Source organism: Triticum urartu, chromosome 2 (genome assembly GCF_003073215.2).
Source record: "Triticum urartu cultivar G1812 chromosome 2, Tu2.1, whole genome shotgun sequence".
Taxonomy (NCBI): domain Eukaryota; kingdom Viridiplantae; phylum Streptophyta; class Magnoliopsida; order Poales; family Poaceae; genus Triticum; species Triticum urartu.
In genome coordinates, this window is record NC_053023.1 from 3,077,066 (window position 1) to 3,093,128 (window position 16,063).

The window sequence follows — 16,063 nt, forward strand, 5'->3', positions numbered from 1 at the left end:
GGCCCATGCCCACTGTACTAATCCATACACACCTGCTTCTGGGCCATAGTTAAATTTGTTGTTTGTTGAGCATTGTAATGTACTCCCTCCGTCCGGAAATAGCTGTCATCAAAATGAATAAAAGGGGATGTATCTAGATGTATTTTAGTTCTAAATACATCCCTTTTTATCCATTTTGATGACAAGTATTTTCGGACGGAGGGAGTATGTTTTTTTGCATAGGAAGAATGAACTAACTATTGCAGTGTAGTTGAACCAGATCATCTATTGCAGGCTTATTGATTGTACGTACTTCCCTAAAGGGGCAGGGATGATTGGTTGGGGTATATTGTCTCTTCAGAATTTTGATGTGCTTTTTGATCATACTACGTGTCTGGTGGAAGATGTGCCTCCCATGCATCGTTGTTGCCGGTGTGTTTCTCTGCAGCTCATTCTTTTATGTTGGTGTGTTTCTTCTTGTTAGTTGTTACGGTGACATTGTGTGTAAGAATTAATGGATCTGGGGCCTGTTTCCTTTGATTTCCCCTAGCGTTGGTTGTGGCTCGATCGAAAAACCAGAGCTTAGTTAGTTTCAGCAATGCAAAGGTTGGCTGAAGATTTTATTTCTTCTTTGCGTACAGAGAAATTTATAACTAGGTATATCATGGGGTATGTATTAGACGCAGAGTTTGGAATTTACCTGATGATGGAGTATGAGTTGCATTACATTACAGCGGGCTTCTTCTATTGCTGCTGCTAGCCAGAATCTTCGGACAGACAACTTGTTACAGACAGTCAGAGCTATGTAAATGTAAATGTGCTGCTGAACATGGATGGGATGGCAGTGCTCTGCTCACCTTTGATGTGCAAAGGAAAGAGCCCTGCCCCTTAATTTGCCCCAATTAAGTCCGGTTCGATGTCAATGCCGCAGGCTTTCAGGGCGGCAAGCAGGTTCCATGATGCGCACGCGGCCAACATGACGGTGTGGTGTGGTGTATGCTATTGCCAAGGGAGAAACAGGCAGCAGAAGCTCTGTCAGTCTACAGAAGGGCTTGTGTCCTGGGTCTGAATTTGGCAGTTCGTTTCTCTCAAGAGTGAAGACCCATTTTATCGATCGTCCTTACGAGCGATTTGGCCACTGTACTTAAGAGCGATCAATAACATTCGCTGGACTACTCCCAACTTCTCGGGCTGGTCTGGTGGGACGCCTTTCTGGAGATCAACAAGCGATGATTTTTTTATTTTTTTTATTTTATCTTTATTTCGTTTTTCTCTTTTATGTTTTTCCTTTTTATTTAATTTTTTTCAAACATGTTCCGAATATTCAGAAAAACAAAAATGAAACTGTTAACAATTTTGAAATTTTGAACATGTTTTGCATTTCGTGAATATTTTTTGAATACACCAATATTTTTCTGAAATTACAAACAATTTTTCAATCCGTGGACATTTTATGATTTTCCGAAATATTTCCCAAATCATGAATATTTTTTTATTAAACGATCATTTTTTCAAAATCACACATATTTTCTGATTTCCCGAATATATTTTTTTCAAAATCATGAATAGTTTTTGAATTCACGTACATGTTTTGAATATCCAGACATTTTTTTTCAAAATCATGAATATGTTTTGATTTCCCAAATATGTTTTCCAAAATTACAAACATTTTTTGAATTCATGAATATTTGTCAAATTCCCAAACATTTTTTTAATACATGAAAACTTTTTCATAATCATGAACAGTTTTTTAATCCAGGAACATTTTTTGATTTCCTAAACATTTTTGTTGAAAACGATGAACATTTTTTGAAAAAGCACGGACTCCTTTTGGAATTTTGACAATTTTTTTCATGGACTCCAAGGCATTAGTCGCTTCGATAGGGGAGCGGTGATAACAACGCGTTGACAACTCGTTCTTCCGCCCTAGTGTTGTTTGTTGTTCCACTGGCCTCGATGTAGCTTTTGTTATGTTTGAGGTATTTTGTTCTTTTACTGAACCTTTATAATAGATTCGGGTCCTTTTAACAAAAAATATATTATTTTCTACTTTGTAAATAAAAATGAATTTATGAAAGGAAAAAAAAGAGGAAGGTGCACTAGAGGTGGCATGGGTCGAGAAATGTGGGATGAAAACATACATATAAACACATGGATGATCATTATGGACTATGACAAGACGATTCGGGCGACTTGATCTTATTTGCATGTGTATGATAACTGTTATACTAATACTAACATTGCTTTGTGTTATCCAAACAAAATGTGGCTTATAATTTGAATCGAGTAAGTATTAATAGAGGCGCATCACGATACATTTGGAGGGCGGGTATTGCCGATGGTCTTGGTGGGTCATGCCGTGGCGGCGCCCTAGGGTCCATGCTCCGGCTTGTATAAGGTACCATGGCTTGGTTTACTTATGCTAAGATAGAAAGCGTGCACATGCATAGCCGGCCCAAACAAATATTTGATCAAGGCAAGTTAACATAATTTATACTAAAGTTCTATACCATTTTAACATATTTTACCACAATACAGTCTTAATGATTATGTTTTCTATGTATTATTTAGCCGACGTAGGTGACCACATACCAATATGGCTAAATGTTAATTATAATATTTTCCTTATAAACTATATATATATTACTGTTTTTTAAAATTTAAATTGTGTGTTGCAACATAAGTTTTTTATTTTCCTTATGATTCGCTGTTTTTTTTTCAGTGTGTATGTTTTTTTCTGAAATCAATTTTCAGTGTGTATGTTGGTTGGTGAGAATATTGATTTTTTTAAACTTCGAATTTTGAATTGAGTCCTTTAATTGTTTTTAACAAGGGGAAAATGGGACCAGCCGGCCAGGCCCATGTACCCTGGCCCTTGAACAGTAACATCACCGAAATGGCCCACTATCGCACACACTATTCCTTCCTCCTCTGCTCTTCTCTGCTCCCGACCACGGGGGGGCGGCGGCGCCGAGGAGACTGACGGCGGGCAAGGACGAAGACGCCTCGTATTCAAGCTGCTCTGCTCCCCAGCCGGCATGATTGCTCCGCCGCCCTCTCCTCCGTCGGCTGGAAGCAAGCGCCACTCACAAGGAGGTCAGCTCTCGTCTGCTCTGCCCGCGCCCTTCAGGTGCTTGTGTTTATTCCCACCAGGCTCGTTCCACGGAGACCACGAGGTGCTCTGGCAGACGCGCGCTTGTTTGCTTCAGTGAGTCGCGGCTGTCTCCGCCCTATTGTCTGTCTTTCTCTCTCGGTGCGTGCGTCCCCAGAAATTAAGTAGTAATGGCCACCATACATCAAGAGGCGAGCTTGAAGGGAATAAAGCTGGGCCTTGTGGGAGCCAATTCATGTACTATAATATCATCAACTCGACTCTAGGCTACAGCCAACTTGATTTAGAATTAGTTCCCCAAAAATAAAATAGATCAAGATAAAGCTTTCACTAAGTTCGTGTTCAACTTTGGAACCTTGCCTGCACTGGAAGCACTCCTTAAGTGTTGTCACACAGAATACCCGACCGGCAAATTACATAGTTGTACTGATGTAATATAAATATGGTACAATTACATCCAGGTTTATTGTCCTGTATGGCATAACCATAGAGAAAGTACGATGGATTTCGCCATAAGTAGTTCTAGTGCCAGAGTGATTTTGAGAAAGCAAATAGGATAGCACAATAAACTTCACAACAACTAAAACAGAAAAGGAGATACGACCGGGTTGTAGAGGAAGAAATAGCGGCATGGCATGGACAACACGTCAACATCAGGTCTTCGTCATCCTCCTTTTATTTTATCTTCAAACCATCAACTTAGAAGTAGCACCACATAGCAATCTTCACTTCAGCATCTTCTGCAATCAAACTGGATATATTACGTTACCACCTTTCAACCACGATTATGACCATCAATCGTAACAATTCTCAATACAACAAACAGTAATACTGCTTCAGAAGCACTTTTCCCTCTTCTCTTGCATTGTTCTCTTTTATTTACAACACAGGGAAGCAAAAGCAAAATGAACTTGCAACCTAGACATAGGAACAGGATCCTGACCTTGGCATACAGAAGAAGGGATCACGGCGTCCCCTGCACCAGAAGCATGGAGGGTCTCTGATCAGTGGCAACATATTTCGCCGCAGACCAGGTGTCGGCTGCCTCAACCCTTTTGAGCAACAGAACCTTTGGCCTCTTAGGGTGCTCCTTAGCTTTATTTTCCCAGAGTTCAATGGTTCCTTGATTGACCTCAGAGTCCAGAGCGACTTCACGAAGATCTCTGAAACATTCCACTTTGATGTCATCACAAAGACCCACTAGATCTTTGCAGAGCATGTGAAGTGAAACGAGACCTGGCAAAGCTCCTTGTGCAATTGTGGGGAATTTGGATTGTTTCACCACAATGCATAGGCGTTGCAGGCTTGCGAGATCACCATCAAGGTTTATGTCTAAATCATCAAGACGGTCTTCAACCAGTTTGAGATAAACCAGGCACCATAGCCCACGTAGACATGCTAGAAGAACAGGCCCCTCCAGATTAGTACATGTAAGGCACAATTCCCTGAGACCAGACAGGGCCTTAGCAAACTCTTTGAAGTGACTCAGCCTGCCGTGCAGTTTCAGTGAGCTAAGATAAAAAACCAGGGGAGCTGACCCAGCCTGTCTTGATGTCGTGCTGAGCTGAACTAGATCTTTGGAAGAACCATTAAGATGAAGTGATAGAGAACGGGCGCCTTGTGAAGTATCCATGCCAGCCTGAGCAAACTTGCGAATGGCATCTGAGAGTTTGGTGTAATTCCCATCTGTGCTGGTAATCACGCACCATATCTTCACCTTTGTCAGTTTTTTCATACGTTCCATCAATTCAGGGAATGGGGAGTTCCTTTCCACAACAACTCCTGATAGAGTCTCCAAGTTGCATTCTCCTGACAGTAACTTGTCAAGCTTCTTTCTACTCAACTTGTTAAGCTTAATCTTTCCGAACAGGTGTGCTAGGTGGGGCAGACTGATGACTTCCACAGGTAGTGTTTCTATCTTGGTCTTCCTCAAGTCGAGTGTCTCCAAACAATGTAGATTTCCTATTTCATCTGAAAGTCTCCTAACAGAGCTCCCGAGGGTCAGATATTTGAGATGCAACAGCTTGTATATGTTCTTGATATGTTTGTCCCGCAAATTATTGCACTCTTTTAGATCCAACACTTTCAGCAGCTTACAGTTGATCAAATCCGAATAAACAGCTTCTTCTGCATTCCAAAGACTGTTAGAGACCGGGGACGCAGGTCCTCACTGGATACTGTACTCTTAGATGGTTTCAAGAACCTAAAGAAGTTTTTCGGTTGGTTGGGGCGATGTGCAGCTGGACCGGCGGCACCATGATCCATGTTGGTTTCTCTTCTATTTCTTTGGTTATCCATCATGATGTGACGAAAATTGCCTCGGTTCTCAAGGGATGGGGCAACAAAATTCGAAGAGATGGACTTATACAGCATGAACTGGTGCATGATACCGTGAGGTTTGCATGTCTTCTTTTCTCCACGGTTGCTTGTATCGACCGGCCGAATGATATTCCTGTCCATCAGTTGCTCCAACTTTTCATCGGCAGACTCCTGGTAAGTGCGTTCAGTCTCACGCTTTATGTATCCTTCGGCTAACCATCGGCTGGTAAGAGTTTTCGTGCTGACAGGACGATCATTTGGGAATAAACTTGTGTACAGCAAACATGTCTTGAGATGGAAAGGCAAATTGATATAATTATTCACCAGAATCTGTCGAAGTTTTGTGAAGTCTCCATGCTTGTTCTCGTCCATATGAGTACATAGGAGCCTGCTGGTATTTTGGCAGACTGCTCCTGTAATCTGCTCTTGTTGTAACAAATAGTTGGCCACACTGATGAGAGCTAGTGGATGGCCATGGCATTTGCGAACAATTGCAGCTGAACCATCCTCCAAGTCAGTTGAATTTCTATTGAAATCACCAACCCACTTCTTTAGTAAATCCTTAGAGTCTCCTACACTAAGAGTTCTCATATTGTAAATATAACCGTGATCTTTGGTGCATGCTTTGGCTACTGTCTGCACAGTTGTGGTCACTAGTATTCTGATTATCCTTGTCTCAGAAAAGAAACTCTTTATTGCTTCCCAATGATGCTTCTCGATATCATCAACTACAATTAAACACCTGCAGCCAGGTAAATTGACAGAACGTTAATTATTATGTGAAATTGCATAGCTGCACTTGTGTCCATAGGCTAGCACTTGTTTGAATTTAAATATTTGCATGATTCGAAATTCATGGTGATGGACTAGAAGTCTAGAATTGCTATGTGAGTAACAACTATCCCACTAGTAAACAGGTACCAGCTCCCGGTTGAATATTTCGTTCACGAATAGGAGAAACTCCCTCGGTTCCTTTTTGTAAGTTGTACTAATTCTCAAAAAGTCAAACTCTTTATCTTTTGGGAAAATTTACAGAAAAACTAAACAAATGCTAAGAGGGAAAAAAAATCCTGTAGTTACAAGCTCACCAACAAACAAATGTACGTAGATCTTGATCTGTTAGCTGTTACGGCTGGATGTGATTTTTACACTTTGGCCTATGTTAAAGTGAGCAACCTTTACAAAGCAAGTTATCCATCTAATTTTGATATTCTCATATAAGCAAATGTCGGCAAAAATATATTTCCGGGTATTGATGGTACTTATGAATTATTTTCAGAAGTTAGCAGACACACCTGGTCTTTTCAAATCTGATACGTTGTTGCAACCTCGAGACTTGACTTTGCATTTGTGACACGGATAGTAGAGTTTCTTTTGGAAAAAGTTTCTGCAGTATCGCGAGCAAGAGCTCATGCCCATCTTTGTGCTCCGATGCCGTATGCCAGGCACGGGCACCGAACTTCTCTTTGGCTTCATCGCAGTCGAACACCGCCCTTGCGAGTTGGGTCTTGCCCGAGCCGCCAAACCCGACGATGGATATCACCAGGAGCTTCTCACTACCGAGCAAACCCAGGATCTCCTGCTTGGGTTCCTCGATGCCCACCTGATCTGCAGGCTCAGCTAGAGTAGCAAGCAATTGGTCAGCAAGGTCGATGGCTTGCTGGCTGCCGTTGGCACCATTATCGGTTCTCTGCTGCTTGGCCCTCTCCAGCCGCTTCTTGAGTTTCCCAACCTGAATGGCAAAGTCCACTAAGTCGCCTTTTGACACGGCCCCTCGCTTGCACGCGGCACAGGGAAGGAACTGGTCGAGGCAATCCTCGATGTCGAATGCCAAATCGCGCATGTCTGCGGTGGATATGTTCTGCAAGACACTAGGCTGCTGCCCCTTGTGCTGGTCGTTGATTTTAGCAGCAATAATGGCGAGCTCGGTTTTCAGATACCTGATGTCGTCTTCAAGGTCGCCGAACTCGCTGAATCTCTTGTCTATCACCGCCGAGAGCTTGGACACGAGGTTGGTCACCACGGCGCCCACCACGGCGCCCACCACCGCCACCTCCATCTCCCTGTGGCCTGGCAACTGCAACTGCTTTGATGATGGAAGCCTAGAGGGATGGCTGGACGGGGATCATAGAGGGACTTGGCATGATACCTCTTGTTTTCGTTTTCATTATTTTTTCTTTTTTCTTTTCTGAGATGGGACCGCTTGTCAATTATGTTTGTCCATAGAAAATGCCCCGCCCTGTACATCACCCCCTACCATTATCTTCTCACCAGTGCGGTTGAGCCACTCGTTTCTCTCTCAAACAGAGTCAAGAGTCGAGACTGGGAGCTAGGATATGCTCTCTTTTTTTTTTTTGAGGATGGGAGCTAGGAGATGCTGGCAAGATGATAAACTGGGAGAGGATACTGGCCGCACAGATTGGTGCCAGGAAAAATCCAGGAAAAGGGAAGGCACCTCGTCTCTTCCCTGAAGCTCTCTCTGCTCCCTCTCTTCTTTGTCTCTTTCCAATTCAAAGCCCCGCACACACGCTACCACCACTGTCCGAGAGACATGGAACTGCCTCTGGTTAGTGCTTCCCTGGGTGCCATGGGCTACCTTGCAGGGAAGCTGGAGCTGGATCCACTCCTTGATGTGGAACTCAAGCTTGAGGTGTGGAAACTCACAAGCAGGCTGGTGCTGCACTCGGAGGCACGAGAGTCTCCCGTAGAGGCCACGATCTGGATGAAGGATGTGCGCGAGCTATCCTATGACATGGAAAACTGCATCGACCTTGCCGAGCCGGATTGGGTCGCCAGGATGTCTGGATTCAAGGCCCGTGTGAAGGAGGCCAATGAGCAGTACGATAGGTGTATGCTTGGAAGCATCCCCATCTGTTCAAATGCTGCAACTGATTTCCAGATCCCAATCGTTGATGGCCGAAGGAGGCCAGACCTGCCAGTCGTCGGTCTTCATGATGGTCTGTTTGATGCCCTCTACCAGTGGCTGACCGATGATGATAAGGAGCTCAAGGTGGCATCCATTGTCGGTGTCGGGGGAATCGGCAAGACCACGCTCGCCAAACAGCTATGGCATAAGCACAAACCTGGAGGCTACTTTGGCTGCCGGGCCTTTGTGCGGACGGCCAAGAAACCTGACATCAGGAGGTTCCTCAGGAGCATGCTCGCACAAGTTCGTCCGCACCAACCACCCGACACTAATGAGGTGCACGAGCTGATTCACGACATCAGGCAGCATCTACAAGGGAAAAGGTTTTTCTTAGCCCTTTGCACTCTCAATAACATGCATATCTGATAATTATTCAATCTAATTATCAAAATTTTATCACTCTTAGAAGGGGAATAAACTATTTTCTTTTTGTTTCTCTAATTAACGAATCTAGCTTCATAATTAACTAGTTGAGTGACCTGCGCTTTTACGTGCCTAGTTATTTACTCTTATCTTAACTGTTATTTCACTTGCTCCGTCGGATTTGATATATAGAAACACATCCTAGAATACATGATTTATACTTTGTTAGGAATCTTCACATTGAGCGTGTGATTTGTTTGAGAAGGCTTTTGTGTGTGACAGCTACAGATCGATGACATGCACTTTCTTATAATTGATGATTATTTCTCTATTTTGTCTGAATTGTATGTTTAATATATGCTGCAAACTTTTATTTAGCAGATACTTTCTTATAATCGATGATTTATGGGCTACATCTGTATGGGATGTTGCTAGACGGGCTTTCCCGGAGGGTAATGGAAGCAGGATAATAACAACGACTGAAATTAAGGATGTTGCACTTGCATGCTGTCGTTATCAGTCCAAATCCATCTATAAGATGGAACCTCTTAGTGTCAATCACTCAGAAGAATTGTTCATCAGAGGAGTGTTTGCCTCTGGAGAAGAAAAATCTCGCCAATTGGATAAAGTGTGGGAGGAGATAATAAGAAGATGTGCTGGTTTACCACTGGCAATTATTAGCATATCCAGTGTTCTAGCAAGCCAAGGGGAAGCAAATACAATACATCACATGGAGCAAATACAGAACATTTTACCAACAAATACAACTCATGTGGAGGTACTCAAACAAGTACTCAATTTTTGCTACAACTGTCTTCCCAGTCATTTGCAGACATGTCTGTTGTATCTCAGTTTCTACCCAGAGAACTATATAATCTTGAAGGAAGATATAGTGAAGCAATGGGTAGCTGAAAGTTTCATCCTTGCGCCAAGACAGGAGGACAAAATGAAGGTTGCTGGGAACTATTTTCATAAGCTTCTCAATATGGGCCTGATCCAACATATAGAAGTGGGCTATAGTAATGAGGTATATTACTATGCAGTGCACCCCATGGTACACAATCTCATTACATCAAAGTCTAGAGAAGAGAATTTTATGACGGTAATAGATTATTCCCAAAGGACAATGGGGTTTTCTAACAAGGTTAGTCATCTGTCCCTTCAGTTTGGCAGTGCAACACATGCAACTAGACCAGAGATTATCGGACTGTCACAAGTTCGATCACTTGCATTTATTGGACTAAAGAGCTGCTACTCTTCCATTTTGGAGTTTAAGGTTCTTCGAGTCCTGATCCTCCATATTTGGGCTGATGAACCAAGCAACACCGATGTCGACCTCAATCCCACCTCTGAACTGGTTCTACTGAGATCATTGCAGGTTACATGCAACGACACCATACATCTTCCGGATCTGATGCAAGGTCCAAAGCACTTGGACACACTAGAAATAAATGCAAGGGTGGCAGCTATTCCAGCCAGGATTGTGCATCTCCGGAGCTGGTTGCATCTCCGTCTCGGAGTTGGGACAGAAGTGCCTGATTTGACTGGTACCCTCAAAATTGTCACCAGCCTAAACCCTCCTATTTCATTGGACGACACCAGCTGCCCTCATGATTCAGTGATGACAATGGAGTTGCTGTCACCCATCTGTAGAATCCCCAAGTGGATTGAACAGCTTGCCAACCTATGCATTCTGAAACTTGTCCTCGGAGAATTGCAAAGTGATCATATTAGTATCGTGCAACGGTTGCCATCCCTTACTGTTCTCTCATTGCATGTCCAGAGACGAACTACAGAACCAATCGGCTTCGGCACCGGAGCATTTTCTGCTCTCGAGTATTTTGAGTTCAGGTGTGGTGTGCTCTGCTTGAGGTTTCAGAAAGGAACAATGCCCAATCTTCAGAGGCTGAAACTAGGTTTCAATGCCCACCGAGGAGAAGAGTATGGTGGTTCGCTTGTCGGAGTTGAAGGTCTGTCAAACGTCAAGGAGATTTCAGGAATGATCGGGTCAGCTGCCGGTGCTGTGGAACGTGACTTGAAGGCTGCAGAGTCCGCATTCAAGAAAGCCATGGGCAGGCACCTTAACGTGAGTATAGAAAGAGCAGACATGGTTGAGGAACTGGATGTTCTGGCTGAAAAACAGCATGAGATCCCTGAAGAACCAAAACAAGAGTCTCAGGACGCGCGTGGTCAGGCACAAAAACAACATCCGACCCAAGGGCAACCCATGTCAAAATCAAGTGAACAAACTGGAATTCTAAAACAAGTGTATCATTACATGCGTGGTCTGGCATCTCGGTCGTTCATTAAAAGGTACGGTTCTTTCTCCTGATCCTGCCTATTCTTTCTCTATCAGTATTATTATATATATATGCAGAGGGAAACGTGACTCCCCTCTGGCGCGCACCTCGATCACTCTGCTCTAACCACTCCTGCCTCCTCTGCTTTGCTCCCAGATCTGGACCAGCAGAATTGAGAATCAAGGGAAAGGATGATCTGCATATTTTATACCAACTGTTAGTTTCCAATAAAGAAACAGGTCTTGAGAAGCTGACACTTGAGAGATGCCCACCTCTCGAGTTGAAGCACCTTCTGAGGCTAACCAATCTGAAGACATTGATTGTAAAACACTCAGATGGTCTGGTTGGATCACAAGGAGGAGGTCAGGGTGATGTGGAATGGAAGCTCCCTGTTGAGTATATAAAGATCAACGACTTACATGGTAATACTGGCGAGGAACTGACAGAGCTCCTCCCCCACCTCCCAAAGCTCTCCAAATTGGAAATATTTGAGTGTGAAAACATAAAAAAGCTGGTAGTGGGGGTGGATGTGCAACCAACAACACAAGAAACATCAGAGATGGGGGGAGGTGAAATAACAGCAGCAGCAGCAGCAGCAGAGGAAGAGGATGACGGGGTGCTGCTCTTCCCAGCTCATCTCTGTGACTCACTAAGGGAATTGGTGTTCTATGACTGCCCAGAGCTGGTCCTGGTGGACCCGCCAACTCTTGTTCCTGGAGAAGGAGGGTTCCAAGCTTTGCGATCCCTCCAGAGATTAACAATATTGCGGGCCCCAAAGTTGCTATCCACCTTCTCCTTTTCCCGACACCTTTTTCCTTCCTCCCTGCAGTTCCTGAGCCTTGTAGGTGTGGAAGGCATGGAGACACTCGAGCCCCTCTCAAACCTCTCCTCTCTCACCAGATTAGAATTAATTCGTTGTGGAAAGGATCTGAAATGTCAGGGCTTGTGGTCTCTCCTTACCACCGGGGGCCAGCTCAACAAATTAAGAGTCACTGGTAGCCATAGATTCTTTGCTGATTGGGATCCCAATCCCAGACGGGCTTTGGAGGATGCTGAGGGAGGTGAAGAGTGGCAGACACAGCTTGTTTCATCCACACTGCGTGAGCTCTGGACAGATGACATAGCAGGACTTCTTGCTGCACCCGTCTGCACATTCCTCTCTTCCTCCCTCACCAAGCTGCAACTTTGGGGGGATTTGTGTGAAGGGATGGAGCTGTTCAGCAAGGAGCAAGAGGACGCCCTTCAACTCCTCTCCTCCCTCCAGGAACTAGAGTTTTGGTCTTTCAAGGACGTTCAACAACTCCCTGCAGGGCTGCGTAACCTTACCAGCCTCAAGATATTATCAGTCAAGTACTGTCCAGCCATCTCGTCATTGCCCAACGATGGCCTCCCTGATTCACTGGAAAAGCTATATGTCCGCCACTGCAGCGAGGAGCTAGATGAGAAGTGCAGGGGGTTAGTGGGAACCATCCCAGATATCATAATAATATGATCCAAGGTAACACAACCATTTTTTTCTTGTGCTTTTCCACTTTGCCCTTTGCCTGCAACCTCGCTTAATAACTCTGTGTTTGTTCCCATCCACGGTGCAGGACAATGCCTTGGAGTTCCATGTACATTCTTCTAGCCTTGTAGAGCTCTTCCCTTCCCATTCAAACACATGCATGACACAAGGGCTGTGGTCTTCCTTTTCCTGTACTTAAATCTGGTAAGTACATCTAAACTGGAACTTTACTCCTGCTCTACTATATCTGATAAGACACAACGTGTGCTGATTGGCCCTGATCGTTCACCACACACTAATAACAGCAATATTTGGGGATTTTTGGTGAAGTGTATGAACTAGGAGAGGTTGATCTATCTAGCAACCAGAAATTAGATAAAATTGATAATTTGATGGAAGCAAAGTAGATGTGAGAGGAGAAGCAGAAAATAAAATATTCCTGAACTGAACTATAACTGGGCTCCCTCTTGGTTCTAATTTCAGGCAGAGCCATTACATGCAAATTAGCTGCAGGAACCTTCATTAGGGGTGTCTACACCAATATCAGTTATATACACTTCAACTTATACTCACCGCAAAAAAACAAAAATCCACTCTTACTCCTGCCATATCAGATTTGTTTCTCGACGCCCCTTTTCTTTCCACAAATCGATAAAATCGACATCATTATCAGCCAATGCCTTCTGCAAAGCTTTCTTATTTTCTTCCAACAAAACCTGTGATCACCATTTGTTTTTGTTATGTGTGCAGGTGTTTGTTCGATCTTATAGGCTTCTTCATATCTTGCATTTAAATTTGGGTTATTGTTATTCATCAAGACGTGGCAGTCTGCTCCCCTATTTTGGGTGTCACGATCAAATCAGCAGTAGGACATCAGTATGGAACAATTGAGACTTCGGGTCAAGCTACTGATATTAAAGTGATTTTTTTCTTTTCATATACTGCTATGTTGCTGTCAGTACCAAGTGTTATTGCATTTCTAATTTCTGTTGGCTTGCTGTTCAGGTGTTCTTATGTTTGTTTGGTGGGCTTTCAAGCCACTTATGTTTACATTTTGTCCAAAACTCATGAAGACTGAAGGTATGCCTGGAAAATCTTCAGTTTTAGGGACCAAGGATCATTTGGCATAGTTATGGAAAACAATGACTTGTCAGTGTTTTGCTGCTGATCATGTTTGCAGTTTTGCCATCCAGGTATGCTTGCAACTGATAGGTTTGCAGTTTTTCAGTTCAGTCTACGTTTACTAATACCAGGTTTTCTTGCATCTGTCATACTGTTGTTGTTTAACGAAATTTAGTGGCGTATAGGATCATAGGCAGTACCGCAGTAGTAGCAGTCTCAAGGCAAATAGGTAATGCATTGCAGGTCATGTACAATTTCGAAATTGTAAAATTCCACTATGGCACTAAGGTGCATAATTGCAGCCTATTTATGAATCAGGATGTAACATTACTGTGTAAATTACCTTTATTAACAGTGAATCAGGATGTCGATTAATGCCGGGAATTTACTTGGTGCCCTGCCCCCAACTATTTACATGTGAAACCTGCCTATCTAGTGATGGTACTGTAAATACCTTGTCCTGATATATTTTTACCTAATTCAGTCAGACATGCATGTACTATCACTAGCTAATCTCAGTTATGATGTTTCCTTTGCTTTATAGATCAATCTCCTCGGAAGCAACAGATTGAGTTGAGGGAAAGGTGTGGTTGACTGAGGCAGTCTTCTTCCACTGCAATAGCCACACACGAATGGTGCTGGTCGGTGGATGCAGTTTTAGCTACTTTCAACTGTTCCTCGTGACATCCTTGATACCTTGCCCCTCATTCTATTCTTCCTCGGACGTGTACCAACCAAATCCCTCTAAGCGCACACTGGTCACCCAAGAATTGCTGCAGCCGTTGCCAATAGCATCCCCTAAGGCACATTGTGAAGTTGTTGTTGCAGAAAGATTTTTCGAGGGTCAGGTTTGTGCAAGAAAAGTATCATGTTCAAGTTTAAATATTCAGATCTGCTTCATTTTAGTGGCATGGAGGGATGATGCTTCCTGTACTAACTAACAAGTGACCCCTCTGTGCAGACAAACAAGCCATAAGTGAATGGCTTATTATTATTTCCAGAAGATGCAGCTTATTATGGAAAACTTGCACTGCAAAGGTAGGTAGGGATTATTCTGGAGTCATCGAGCAGGCCCCAGTGAAGTGCAACTCTGCAAGATAGCTACATGTTGTTAATTATCAGGTTAATTGACTTGAAAACATTTCAGAGTCAGCTGCCAAGGAGGGTGAAATTGCTAAGGCACAAGGAATATTCCGTGGAATATATGAAGCCATGCTAAGGAAGAAGCAGCAAAATCGCAGCCCATGCTAAGTGGAATATATGAAGCCATGCTAAGTGGCTCTCCACGATGCTGACATTGGCATATAGCACTTCTTGGCTCGCTGTTGAGAGGAATGTCATGAAGAATCTCAGGTTGCAGTCACGAGGCCATACCAAGATACAGTTTCCTTGTAAGAATTGTGCTAGGTTCAAAATAATGCACTGCACTGGAGAGATAGCTTATACGTATCAATTATAACTGGCTGCGAAATGTTTCAGAGTTGGCGCCAGGGAAGGTGGTGAATTAAGTTGCAACAAGTCTGCGGAGTAAGAGTTATGCAGATAGAGATGCAATATGCTTGCTGGATCCATGCTAAGGAAGCGGATACATTGGCTAGGCTAAGCAGGAGCATAGTCTGCAGCTATTTGGCAAATGGTGCTCTGCTCATCTCCCCTGCTTCTCAAGCATACAAACCCGATGGATATGCTTGCTTGCTTGCTTATTCGGAGTAGTATCTGCTGGAAGCTTGTCTGTCGCTGCCTTTGTTGATTGTTGCTGCAGTTCTATGGATTTGAACATCTGCCAAAGCTCGTGCTCATGTTTTCTTTGATTTCCCCGGCCGTTTTTTTCCTTATTATGAACTGTTGTTCTGCATCACAAAACAGAGCTTAAATAATTTCGACGATGCAATGGCTGGCTAGAGATTTATTTATTTAGTTATTTGCATTCGGAGAAATTTGATCTTTTATGAGATGCAGGAAATTTATAGCTGTTCAGAGCTCTTTCTTTCTTTCTTTCTTTGCATTCAAACACCACATCTCAATGTGACACATGCCCCGCACAAGGAAAAAACACACGCAAACTATTCTGACCGTGACTGGCATGCAGATGCAGAACAAGGCCAATTACTTGCACATCTCCTTGTCAGGAGAACAACCAGGCTGGCTGCATCATCTTGTCAAGAAATTGACACTTGTTATGTTGTTAACTGAAGAAATCGACACCCAGCGTTTATCGTGACATAACACCACCCTTGACCGTGCATCCAACAACTCTGAATTCACCAAAGTAAGGCAGTGAAGTTCCCCAGAATGTCATCATCACCAGATAGGAGAGCAGAGGAGAGGAGCACCATTTAATTACTGCACTTGGAGCCATCTATCAGCTCAAGATGCTCTTCAAATGATGAGCTGATTCTTGGCCATCGACTGTAGGATCTTGTGTCCGATACTACTAC

The 16,063-nt window shown here is 43.6% G+C and overlaps 1 protein-coding gene and 1 pseudogene across 6 annotated transcripts; one reads left to right on the plus strand and one right to left on the minus strand.

Moving 5' to 3' along the window:
- Positions 1 to 3,504: 3,504 nt before the first annotated feature.
- Positions 3,505 to 7,639, minus strand: LOC125534960 (annotated as a pseudogene).
- Positions 7,640 to 7,791: 152 nt separating this feature from the next.
- Positions 7,792 to 15,602, plus strand: LOC125534958 (disease resistance protein RGA5-like). 6 transcript variants are annotated; one of them, XM_048698016.1, is made up of 12 exons: positions 7,792 to 8,659; positions 9,078 to 11,012; positions 11,156 to 12,497; positions 12,592 to 12,707; positions 13,254 to 13,422; positions 13,509 to 13,696; positions 13,801 to 13,854; positions 13,981 to 14,066; positions 14,170 to 14,473; positions 14,587 to 14,663; positions 14,773 to 15,016; positions 15,105 to 15,602. In XM_048698016.1, exons 1-3 carry the CDS (start codon positions 7,962 to 7,964, stop codon positions 12,489 to 12,491), a joined length of 3,969 nt encoding a protein of 1,322 aa, XP_048553973.1. In that variant the 5' UTR covers positions 7,792 to 7,961; the 3' UTR covers positions 12,492 to 12,497; positions 12,592 to 12,707; positions 13,254 to 13,422; positions 13,509 to 13,696; positions 13,801 to 13,854; positions 13,981 to 14,066; positions 14,170 to 14,473; positions 14,587 to 14,663; positions 14,773 to 15,016; positions 15,105 to 15,602. The 6 variants fall into 6 exon arrangements, with proteins under 6 accessions (XP_048553973.1, XP_048553974.1, XP_048553975.1 ...); XM_048698017.1 differs by having other exon boundaries at positions 13,811 to 13,854; XM_048698018.1 differs by having other exon boundaries at positions 13,254 to 13,402.
- Positions 15,603 to 16,063: the final 461 nt, after the last annotated feature.

Excerpts from the sequence above, each read along its gene's own strand:
- LOC125534958 (XM_048698016.1), top strand. The coding sequence starts at position 7,962 with ATGGAACTGCCTCTGGTTAGTGCTTCCCTGGGTGCCATGGGCTACCTT. Across the intron at positions 8,660-9,077 it reads CAGCATCTACAAGGGAAAAG|CAGATACTTTCTTATAATCG; the intron begins GTTTTTCTTAGC and ends ACTTTTATTTAG. Across the intron at positions 11,013-11,155 it reads TCTCGGTCGTTCATTAAAAG|ATCTGGACCAGCAGAATTGA; the intron begins GTACGGTTCTTT and ends CTTTGCTCCCAG.